This window comes from Myotis daubentonii, chromosome 7 (assembly GCF_963259705.1).
Source record: "Myotis daubentonii chromosome 7, mMyoDau2.1, whole genome shotgun sequence".
Taxonomy (NCBI): domain Eukaryota; kingdom Metazoa; phylum Chordata; class Mammalia; order Chiroptera; family Vespertilionidae; genus Myotis; species Myotis daubentonii.
The window spans coordinates 9,502,762-9,514,919 of NC_081846.1; the positions used below are offsets into that span (position 1 = coordinate 9,502,762).

Here is a 12,158-nt window from a genome sequence, read left to right on the forward strand (position 1 = left end):
CATTTACAAAATAAGAAATGAGTAAAAAATGCTGATGTGATATATACTTTATTACAGTGATATTAATGATGATTTTCATTTCCAAGTATGAAATATTTCAGGGAATATGTGAAAACTGTAAGCTGAGTACAGTGACCACGGTTTTAGCCTTTTTTTCTTAAGAAAAAGGCTCGTGTAAATATTTAGAAGGCTTGAAATTGTCACTAAGAAAAAGACAAATGCCTTACAGTGAGTTTTAGATGTACTTGATAGAGAAATCAATTAATTTAAAGCCAGCCTGACCAACGTGGCTCTGTGGTTGAGCGTCGACCTATGAACCAGGAGGTCCTGGTTTGATTCCCAGTCAGGGCACATGCCTGGGTGTGGGCTCGATCCAGGGGCATGTGCGGCATGTGGGAGGCAGCCAATCCATGATTCTCTCACATTACTGATGTTTCTATTTCTCTCTCCCTCTTCCTTCCTCTCTGAAACCAATAAAAAATATTTAAAATTTAATATAAAGCCAGCTATTAATATGCTACTCACCTGCATGTTATTCAAGAAAAGAAATAGATCAATATACAAGAATACTTAAATTTTTATTTTCCATTGTCTTGAAGATAGTGACTAAAAAATTAAAAAGTATTTCTCTAGCCTGGCTTCTCACTTGTATCATGAAGGTGATGGCACAAACATTAAGTGTTTCATATTTTTCATGTGCTTTCTAGGCTGGGTATACACCCTATATACTTGTTATGCTTTTCCCAGTACCCCAACTGAATAGTGTCATGCACCCCCCGCCTCCACCCAGTATGTAGTTTAAATCCTAAAGGAGAAAGCTGGATCACCTAGTTTTCGCCAATTTTATTCCTTTCATTAAGCCAGTTCAGAAACAGCAAGTCTTCTCCATTTCACTTATCAGCTCTGACACAGAGCAGATCTGTGTGATGCCAATGTCTTTGTACTTCTGCACGCTAGAACAAGCAGCCCCAGGAGTGTTAAAAGGCCCTCAAAGAATCAGGAGTAGTATCACCTCTAATATAAAAGAATTAAAAACATCTAGTTCCAAATAGTCCCTGAGCACACTATTCACTCCAGCAAGAATCTCCAGAGAGGTAATGAATGAAAGGCACAGTTTCTCCAACTTGAGGACCACTGAATAGCATAGTACTAGAGCTGGTAATTAACTAGCCAGGCTAATCAAGGTTCTAATTCATGACATCCCCCTCCCACTTTTAAATCTTGTACAATGGAAAGAGTCTGGTGCTGGATGTAAACACAGTTTAGACTGCAGGAGAGGCAGCCGGAGTACAACCTTCCACAGAATATTCAGGAGTAAAGGAGAGCTTCAGGACTCCTCTTCCTCCTTTTCCAGGAACTCCGACAACGTCCCATTGTCAATAGGAATGAGTAAGTATTCCACTCCATCAGTTCCCTAAAAGACGTAAGAATACCCTGGATGTTAGTCATTTGTAAGATAAATTTGAATCCTATCGTAGTTTAAAAAATGGATTTAATATTTTATATAAATTTGGCAGTATAAAAGTTAAGGGGAAAGGGCACACAGACACACACACACACACACACACACACACATATTTAAAATACACTGGGTTTTTAGGCCATTTTCTAGTGGAAAAGAAGTCTAGTGGGTAAGTGGATTATTTTCTTCATCCTCTTTTATAGAATCTTATACTATTGATTTTTTCTTTAATTTCCCTTTCAACTGGATCCATTCTATTGGTTTTAAAATACATTTAGTATCTCCCATTATTAAGTAACCTCATTCTTTTCCATCTATCACCCAGCCTTGGCACCTTTTCAGAGAGTTGTCTAACAGTGGTGGTCCCCATTTCCTCACTTCTCCCTCAACCCAGTCCGACCGAGCTACTGCCACTATTATGTCACCAAAAGAGCTTTTGTTTAGATCGGTGATTTTCAACCTTTTTCATCTCATGGCACACATAAACTACTAAAATTCTGTGACACACCCAAAAACATTTCTCTGCCAATCTTACAAAAATAGGTATAATTTTGATTCATTCACTGGATAGATATTGTATTGGCTGTTGTCATTATTTTATTTGACAATCTAAGGGAAAAGAGATCAGTGCCCCTGACTAAATAGTCAGGTATTGCATGTTTTAAACATTCTTGCGGCACACAGTGTGCCGTGACACACCGGCTGAAAATTGCTGGCTTATACCAAGGGATTCCATATTCCTAAACCTAACCATCTGTTTAGTCCTCCTCTACTGGCAGCTCAGCAGCACCTGACTGTACTTCCACACTGAAGAAGCGTATTTGCAAACAATTGGCTCCAGAAGCGTTAAAAGGACTGTTCTGCAGACGGTTCTTTTTTTCTTAAAACATGCTTTTCTTGGCTTCTGTAACATCATGTCCTGGTTTTCTTCCTCACTCTGGCTGTTTCTCTCACCTTGCAGGCTTATCTTTTACTTGGCCATTAACTGTCACACTTCTAGGCTTAGTTCCTGGCCCTCTAATCTCACTACCTTATCTCTGTACAGAGCTCAAATGGCCCACTGCCTAAATGGATCCTTGACCACCATGGAGCCTCAGTAACACAATTGGATCTCGGTCAGAGGCACCCTTGTCCTTAAGTAAACAAGCAATGCTCTTCCTGGAATATAAAGCTGTAACAGCAAAGTCTCACCTTCTTGGTTCTTATAAGCTTGTGGTCCCTAAATTCAGTTAACTGGGCCCGAAGTGTCAGGTCACTATTGACAAGGAATGCCTCCCGACACTGCTGGTAAAAATCTTGAAAAGCAAGTCCTGGAGAGTTGAAAAGCAGATGTGAACATAAGTCAGCATTTCGGATAGAACCCCATATACGGATACCCACATCAAAGAGCACAGATAAAGTGCTGTGGCCACAGTATTGCAAAGCAGTCATTAAGTGTTGATTTAAAACCAAGGTAAGTGCCTCTGGAAGAAGCAAAACTAGAGAATACTGTGGCTTATATTTTTTAAACAAAAATGATTGGTTGAAAATAGGCAACTGTGACCAAGTGTTGCATAACCCTACAGGCAGTTTTAAATAGTGTGAATAAAGTTGACTATTAAAGAGGGAACTAACAAGTAAGTCATGAGAGCTGAACGATTATTAAAATGTTTAACACATTATTTTTACTCAAAGGGAAAAAAATCTCCCAAGATGCCCAATGTATGAAATGTATGTAATTGGTAGACACACATCCATAATTAGCACATGAAATTTAAAAAGCAAGCGGGGTTTGCCTCTCAATAGGGTTGTGAGGATATTTGCTATGTGGCAGACACCAGGATCACAGAGCAAACCATTTATTCACTGCTGTGAAAAACTGCAGTGCTATTAGATTCCAGAAAAAAGGAATTTATGGGGTGAAACAAAAGTGACACAATTTAATATAAATATTGAATACCTAGGTAAGAAGGGTTATCCTGGTTATCCAGCTGATACTTTATTAGTAGCCTGAAAATCCCCCTAGGGAGAAAAACACACAGGAGCTCAAATCCAGAATGTTAACATCAAAAGATAACAGCTAGTAGTAAAGTACATGAAGGGAATGTGGAATACTTGGCTTGTCTATGTTAGCTTCTATTCCTTTCTCCAAGGAATATTACATACTGGCCTCATCATTGATGTTTCTATCTCTCTCCCTTCCTCTCTGAAATCAATAAAAATTAAATAAATGAAAGAGACCTGGGTTCTAGCCCTAGCTCTACTACTAAGTAAGTAAATAGATAAAAGAAACTATAGTTTTCATTCTTACCTTGCATTAGGGGTAAGGCTTCGTAAGACATGAGTTAGGGAACTAAGTGGTAGTGATCCAGACTGTTTAACAAGAAGAGAATTCTCATAGGAGGTTTCTTCAGTATAAGGACTATACGTAGTGGTTTCATACCAGAGCCAGTTATAAAGACTCTGCTTTACATGATCCCACACTAAAGCACAAAATCAAAGAAATAAAAACAATTACTAATTCTCCTATTGTCCTGTTACTAAATTCTACTCCAGGAAAGAATGAGAAAACATTAAATAAAAAAATGAATCCTATAAACTTTTGTTTTTGCCATTTCCCTATAAACTTTTGATTTTGCCATCCAAATCAGTACCTGACAATCTCATGATTAATCAGCATTTGAACCTTCATTAGTATGTTAAATACAAGTTAAAATATATTAGTGCTACCACGGCATTCTTTTAAAAAGCTTGAATAATTTTTTAAAAAATATATATTTTACTGACTTTTTACAGAGAGAAAGGGAGGGGGATACAGAGTCAGAAACATCGATGAGAGAGAAACACCGATCAGCTGCCTCCTGCACACCCTCCACTGGGGATGTGCCCGCAACCAAGGTACATGCCCCTGACCGGAATCGAACCCGGGACCCTTGAGTCCACAGGCTGACGCTCTATCCACTGAGCCAAACCGGTTAGGGCAAGCTTGAATAATTTAACATTTCGCCGAAACCGGTTTGGCTCAGTGGATAGAGCGTCGGCCTGTGGACTGAAAGGTCCCAGGTTCGATTCCGGTCAAGGGCATGTACCTGGGTTGCGGGCACATCCCCAGTAGATGTGCAGGAGGCAGCTGATCGATGTTTCTCTCTCATCGATGTTTCTAGCTCTCTATCTCTCTCCCTTCCTCTGTAAAAAAATCAATAAAAATATATTTAAAAAAAATAATTTAACATTTTGTTCAATAAGATTATCACAGTCTCTAAACTAAACTGCATAAAATAAATGTTGCAATACCTCCGAGTAGAAAAAGACCAAAATAACAGTTGAGTCTCCTCTCTTTCGAGGTTTAGGTGTAACACACTTACTTTAGAACCCGAATTTTTATTTCCAATAATTATGTTCTAAGTCAAATTGAGGACACCTAGATTCTTGGCTACCTGTGTCTTTAAAAATACAACAAAAATAAAACTGTACTAAAAATTAAAAATGCTGTGACAACATTAAGAAAATTAATCTTGTAAGACTGATATTTCAAGAAAGAAAAAGTTATATTTAACTTACTGAGAGGAGCATTGAGGTGATCAATAGATGCTATAAGATATACGTTACGTAAAGATGACAGCTGTGCAATAATTTGCTGGCTTTTGTCTCCTCTCAACATTTGGCTATCCAAATTGTGGATAAGAAGGAAGAGTTCTAAAGAAGAATCTAAAAAGAAAAATAATTCAATTATTATTTGCAATGAATATTTGTGAAATCCCCACCACATACAATATGGATTAAAGAATATATTGAAGGACAAAGTAACTATGGCTTAGGAATATACAATTTATTTGAAAATATGTCAGTCATTCATAAAATAGGCAAGACATTATTAAACTCTTTAAAAAAAATAAAATTAATTGAAAATCAATAGGGAGTAATTAGACTTAACTGGAATGGTTAGCACTTGAATCAGACCATAAAGAAAGCCATTTTAATAAGGTATAGGTAATAAGGCAAGATGCATATAGATTGGAGGTGAATCTGTGCATGATGAACTGCAAGGTTGGAGTGGAGGGGAAAGACACACAAGAAAGAAGAGAGAGTTCTCGTTAAGCATTAAGATTTAATACAGAAAAGCCTTATTATCACAACAGCTGAAGGAGATAATAAAAGAGAGGGGGAGGCTTAGGATATTATTGCTCAAGGAATCAGGAAAGTGAGAGAAGTAAAATATAAGTCAGTGAAGGAAGAATTTGGAGGATGAAGCTCTCAACACCATCCAATACTGCAGATCAAGATAAAGGATGAGCCAAGGCCAATGTTTAGTAAAAAGGAAATTACAGGTGACCTTCAAGTATACAGCTTAAGTAACACAGAAGAAATTAAGAAGGAAAGAGGTAAAGAGCAGAAGGCGGATGTGTCTTCAAAAACTCTAAAATCATATTGAAATAGGAAAGTAAAATAGCATGGAAGGGTAGTAGAATCAGGTAACTGTTTCCCTAGGATTTCTGGAAGAAGTCCTATACATATTTTTAAAAGCTGTTTGTAACTCTCTCAGGAGTTGATAAGAAATGGGCATTTGGTAGTTATGATGAAGGATGAGCCCTTTAGAGAGAGTAAGTACATTTCTCTTGCCCTGGGGATAGAGGGACAAGAGAGACAATATAATGACAAAAATTCTGAGATGACACATTTTCAAAGACTAGGGTTCCTTGAATGCAAGAAGCCATCAGTCAAAAATTTTAAATTATACATAAATATAAATTACACATAAATAACATATACTATATTTACAATTGTAATTACATATAATTATATAACAAATATACACTGAGTGGCCAGATTATTATGACCACCTGACGTTTGTAGGCAAATTAGCTATAATTTCACGCTGAAGTTGCTAGAGGGCCAGACCATTATAAATAGGGAAGCAGGTTGTTTACCACGACAGAAGTGATTTTTTTTTGAAAATATGGGTAAACAATGCAATTTAACAGCTTTGAATGTGGGATGGATATATATATATATACACACACTGAATGGCCAGATTATTATGACCACCCCATCAGTACTTTGCTGGGCCACCTTGTCTTCAATACTGCGGCGATTCTTCTTGGCACTGACTTCACGAGATGTTGAAAGGTGATGCGAGGAATCTGACACCATGCCTGATGAATAGCACTGTCCAGTTCTGTGAGATTTGATGGTTGTGGAACCAGCTGCCTGATGGCTCTTTTAACTTCGTCCCACAAATGCTCAATTGGATTGAGATCTGGTGATGGTGGAGGCCACCTAAGCAAGGTAAAGTCTTCCTCATGTTCTTGAAACCACTCCTGCACAATACGAGCACCGTGGCATGGCGCATTGTCTTGTTGGAAGAAGCCATCTCCATTGGGATACGCCATCAACATGATAGGATGAACTTGATCAGCAATGATACTTAGGTATGTTGTGCTATTCAGACGTTGTTCCACACGAATTAAAGGGCCCAAATCATGCCAGGAAAACATGCCCCAAACCATAACACTGTCCCCACCAGCTTGAAGGGTTGTACTCATGCATGTGGGGTGCATGCTTTCATGCTGTTTCCACCAAATTCTCACTCTGCCATCTGCATGATGCAACTGGAAACGTGATTCATCGGACCACATGACTTTTTTCCAATGCTCAGCTGTCCAATCCTTGTGTTCCTGTGCGAATGGGAGACGTTTTATCTTGGTAACTGCAGACAGCAAAGGTGTCCGAACAGGCCTTCGGCTTCCATATCCCATACGATGCAGTGTACGGCTAATTTGCCTACAACTGTCAGGTGGTCATAATCTGGCCACTCACGTTTAAATATATCCCATGTTCAAAGGCTGTTAAATCGCGTTGTTTACCCATATCTTCAGAAAAAAATCACTTCTACTGTCGTGGTAAACAACCTGCTTCCCTATTTATAATGGTCTGGCCCTCTGGCAACTTCAGCGTGAAATTATAGCTAATTTGCCTACAAACGTCAGGTGGTCATAATAATCTGGCCACTCAGTGTATATCACATATAACATGTATTATATATACAATATGTATCTAGTACACATATGCATATATATGAAACGACTTTGGCATCTATTTTAATGAGCATAAAAACAATACCAAAATTACCCATCAAATCAAGCATCCTTCTAATTCTTAAGCAATGACTGACTGACAATTGTTAAAGCCTAAATAATTTTATTTCTAATTTTCTGAAATGCTCACATAACCAGAAAATTCACACCAAAGAATAACAAAATAAAAGTTTTTCTCCATTCCATATTTTAGTTTATGAAATTACTGAAATGCAATATTTACTCAGAATAAATAAGAATTTTTAATAAAAATATTAAATATAAGAGTATCACATAAAATGTACCAATCGACTGGAGGCACTTTACAATCACCAATGAAACCTGAAAATTATTCTGAAATAAGAGGCTTTGGCTAGCCCTAACCAGTTTGGCTCAGTGGATAGAGCGTCGGCCTGGGGACCGAAGGGTCCCAGGTTCGATTCCGGTCAGGGGCATGTACTTTGGTTGCGGGCACATCCCCAATAGGAGGTGTGCAGGAGGCAGCTGATCAATGTTTCTAACTCTCTATCCCTCTCCCTTCCTCTCTGTAAAAAATCAATAAAATATATATTTTTTTTTTTTTAAAAAAAGAGGCTTTGGCTTATAAAAAAATCAAAGTAGTAGGAATAATTTTTTCTTGTTAGGTAACTAGTGAAGTTCATAGAAAAAGAAAACACAATTATTTTAGAGTAATCTAAATCAGCACTGAGAAAAGGAAAAATAATCCTCATTTGTGTGTATACTAATACATGAATAAGTAAGTGTATGCTTAGCTTCACCCTAAAACTAGAGCATCTACTTCATGTTACCTTCTTTAAATTTGTTTATTATCCAGTCCAGTTGATCCAGTACATTTCGGAAAGTACCCATATGATCGAGGACTTCTTCTGTTATAGAATTCAGGATCTGTATCATAGAAGTGCAAGAGGTACATAAATTATAACTTATTCTGCATAAAAGATAAATACAATTAGCAAATCAATCCTTTTTATATATTAAAAATGAGTTTAGATTTCCCTCCAAGTATGAAAAAAATTACTTTTTAAAAAATGCTACTGGGCCCTGGCCAGTGTTCTCAATGGTTAGAGCATTGGCCCTCAAGGGTTCGATTCCTGGTCAAGGGCATGTACCTGGATTGCAGGTTCCATCCCCGGCCTCAGTCAGGGAGACAACCAATCGATGTGTCTCTCTCAAATCAATGTTTCGCTCTCTCCTTTCTCTCTCCTTCCCCCCTCCCTTCCACTCTCTCTGAAAATCAGGTGAGGATTAACAAAACAAGAAAGTTTCCCGGTACTTAAGTATATCTATCTTCATAAATATATATATTGCATAAGTTAGAGCTAAAAGGAAGAAAACATGGAATAGCAAAGATGTAAAGATAATAAGAGGGATGCAACAAACCCTACCCCCCAAAAAATACCAACAATATGAGAAACATTAGAAAACTATTAATTTATCAAAGGAAACAGAACAGAAACACTGACATTTTTAGAAAGGCATACTATATCAGTTAATATCCAGCACCCAAAAGGTTCATATTAATTTTCAAATGATGAAAAAATATGAACATTTGGAGTAAAAATTACCTATAAATTATTACAAAACTACGAAGTATTACTTATATTTTTATTAGAGTACCAAAGTGACATAAAAGCCTAATAAAAATTGAGGTTCCACATAATCCTGTCCTTCAGAGAAATATTATTAGTATTTGGTATAGTACACAAAGCTAACTTTTCTCTAAGATTTAATACATTATCAGTTACGAAGTAGAAATTCAAAGATGGGGATTCAAAGCTATAACCTTCTGAGTCTAAGCTCATCATCTTAATTAAGCAGGATGCAATCCTACTAGTAGGAAGTCTAAAAACAAAAAGTGAATACTCCAGAATGAGAAGTAGCAACCTCATTAACGTGGAGGTACAGACTGGCAGGAGATACGATGTGGTTCCTTTTAACATTTCTGAAACTTACAGATTTCACACTGATTCCAGGAAAGAAACCATTGATGACAATATGAATGGAATCTTGCAGCATGGTGGCTCGAAATCTTTCTAGTAAATCTCTCTTAGAACCCAAACCATAAAGCACAATGTTGAACCCCAGGCTGTTAGGAAAGATAGCATTCATAAAATTAAGGTTCAGTACCTGTTACTGCCAATTTTATAATCAACCAGTTTCCTTATTTAATGCTTATAAAAAAAAAATACAGAAGAACTGGGATGGCAAAATAACTGTAATGATTCCCAAATTGTACAAGGTAAAAGCACAATTTTATTATTAGTACACAAAACTTAAGTGTTCCAATTTTAGTAGCTCTCTCTCCAGCTCATACTACTTTCAACCTGCAGATGCTGGGGGTAGAAGGACAACATGGGAGGTGCAAGGCACTAAAACGTTTCACAGGCTGCAGCAGCCTTTTAATTGGTAGATTAAACTGCAAAGGTAAGCAGGGGCTAGGTCACAAAGGTCTTGGTAAGTCAACTGACATTAGATTTTATTCCCAAGACTATGAGCATTTACTAGGAACTAGTTAGTTGGTAACTGAAAGGTTTTAAGCAGGAAAGTAACATGCTCTTTTTAGAAAGATCACGCAGGCTAATGGGAGGAATAGATGAGGAGGGACAAAACTGACTTGAATTAGGTATCAAGGAGAAAAATATAAGGTGTCAAAAGCTATATAGGTGAAATCAATAGGATTTGGAGAGTAATTGGCATAGACAACTTTACATGAATGGGGTGGACAGGAACTGTGCTAGGCAGCAGGGGCAGGTGGGAATGATGGATTTAAAATGAGTTAAATTTTATGTACGTTGAATTATTTACAGGGACATCCACATGGAAATCTCCAATATTCAGATATCCGTGTCTACTGCTGAAGATTGTGATCTGAGCTGGGTTGGGCTGGAGCTAGAGTTATGAGAGTTATTCACATACAAAAAGCAACTGAGGCCAAGAGAGTGAATGAGATGAACCAGAACACCACGCACTAAGGGTCAAGCTAAAGTTCAACTCCATGGTTGTTTATGGAGGTCAGTCAGAAACAATATTTATGTGATGCTCTGTGGCAATGCAGGATAGCCTAGAAATAAACAGAAGAGAGATAAATCCAAAGGTAGAGATTAGCAAGGTAGAAATGGCAGAAAAAAAAGAAGAATTCAGAGAGGTAGCAAATACTCAAGTAGTTAACTATGAGGTATAGGCTGGGAAGCAAAGCAAATCAAGTTATAGAAGTTGACATATTAGAAGAAAGAAGAAGGGGGGTTGGGGAAGGAGATCAGAGTGAAGAGCTGCTTTGTACATTTATAATGACAGATCATAAAGTGTTACTGAGAGGAGCTGAGGGCCTACCAGGGAGGATAATCATTCTCTTACTAGCATAACCCTTTGACCTGTTATTGGCAAATTTAATTAAATTTAGAAAAGACAAATTTCTAGAAAACTAGAATTTCTGAGCAGAGCCATACAATAATGACAGTCCACATTTGCATCATAAAATTGAAAAAACACCTATTTTTTCAAATTTTTATATATAACTAAAAATATATATCAAGCTTGTTGCAAAAAGAAAATTAAATAAATTACTGTGATTTTAACACAGGCTTATATAAATGTACATTATTCTTTATTTTACAAGGGTTTGCAATGATGATAGTACTTACTGTAACTGCAACATCCATTTATGAAACAATTGTTCATATTGTTGATTTAGTTGTTTAAGTTCAGCAGAAAAGGAAGGAGAAACCTTGCTCAATAAGTTACGCAGAGTTTGCTTTAAAAAAAAGGAAGAGAGGGAAGAAAATCACTTTCAAACCACAGACATCAAATTAATCCAAACTAAATATATTTTCTTACAGGTAGAGGTTAGGAGAGGAGACATTAATTTGGTAATGAGTGCATGAACTGAGTATATATAATATCTCAGATATGATTTAAATATCCTATCTAATAATAGACAAAGATGCAAATTGACCATGCCTTTGCTATGCCCACCATTGGCTAATCAGTGATATGCAAATTAACCACCAACAAAGATGGCAGCTAATTTGCATATACTGGCTTTGAGCGAAGACTGAAGACTCCGTAGAACAGGGGTGGGCAAACTTTTTGACTCGAGGGCCACAATGGGTTCTTAAACTGGACCGGAGGGCCGGAACAAAAGCATGGATGGAGTGTTTGTGTGAACTAATATAAATTCAAAGTAAACATCATTACATAAAGGGTACGGTCTTTTTTTTATTTTAGTTTTATTCATTTCAAACGGGCCGGATCTGGCCCGTGGGCCGTAGTTTGCCCACGGCTGCCATAGAAGGAAGCCAAGCAACGGAGCCGAGGTAGTGGAGACAGGCGGGAGAAAAGCAGCAGAGAAGAGCGGGGTAGGAGCGGCAGAGAAGGGCGGGGTAGGATCGGCAGAGAAGGGAGCGAAGCCCTATTCTTGCAGGAATCTTCCTGCAACAGGCTTCTAGTTTGTTTATAATATTCTTTTGGGTACAAATATGTGATAGCAGTAAAGAATTTGCTAAGTTTTCCCCCAGAACCATTTACATGATTGTAAGCAGATATTAATACCATCTCTTCCTTGGAACAGTTTGGCTTGTATTTTTTTTTTCCCTTTTCACTGAATTAATCGGGTGACACTGGTT

At 37.5% G+C, this 12,158-nt stretch overlaps 2 protein-coding genes across 5 annotated transcripts in view; one reads left to right on the forward strand and one right to left on the reverse strand.

The window, feature by feature from the left end:
• The window catches only part of NIF3L1 (NGG1 interacting factor 3 like 1), a 118,546-nt gene that overhangs the window by 17,409 nt on the left and 88,979 nt on the right, over positions 1-12,158 (forward strand). The gene's annotated exons all lie outside the window — the stretch shown is intronic.
• The window catches only part of ORC2 (origin recognition complex subunit 2), a 30,113-nt gene continuing 17,986 nt past the window's right edge, over positions 32-12,158 (reverse strand). For all 4 annotated transcript variants that reach the window (XM_059702721.1, XM_059702720.1, XM_059702723.1 and 1 more), the window contains 8 exons: positions 11,178-11,287; positions 9,490-9,622; positions 8,325-8,421; positions 5,003-5,149; positions 3,753-3,924; positions 3,402-3,463; positions 2,654-2,772; positions 32-1,414 (listed from right to left, as the gene is read on the reverse strand). In XM_059702721.1, the coding sequence (XP_059558704.1) occupies positions 1,328-1,414; positions 2,654-2,772; positions 3,402-3,463; positions 3,753-3,924; positions 5,003-5,149; positions 8,325-8,421; positions 9,490-9,622; positions 11,178-11,287 (927 nt within the window). In that variant the 3' untranslated portion in view covers positions 32-1,327. The remainder of the gene's footprint in view (positions 1,415-2,653; positions 2,773-3,401; positions 3,464-3,752; positions 3,925-5,002; positions 5,150-8,324; positions 8,422-9,489; positions 9,623-11,177; positions 11,288-12,158) is intronic.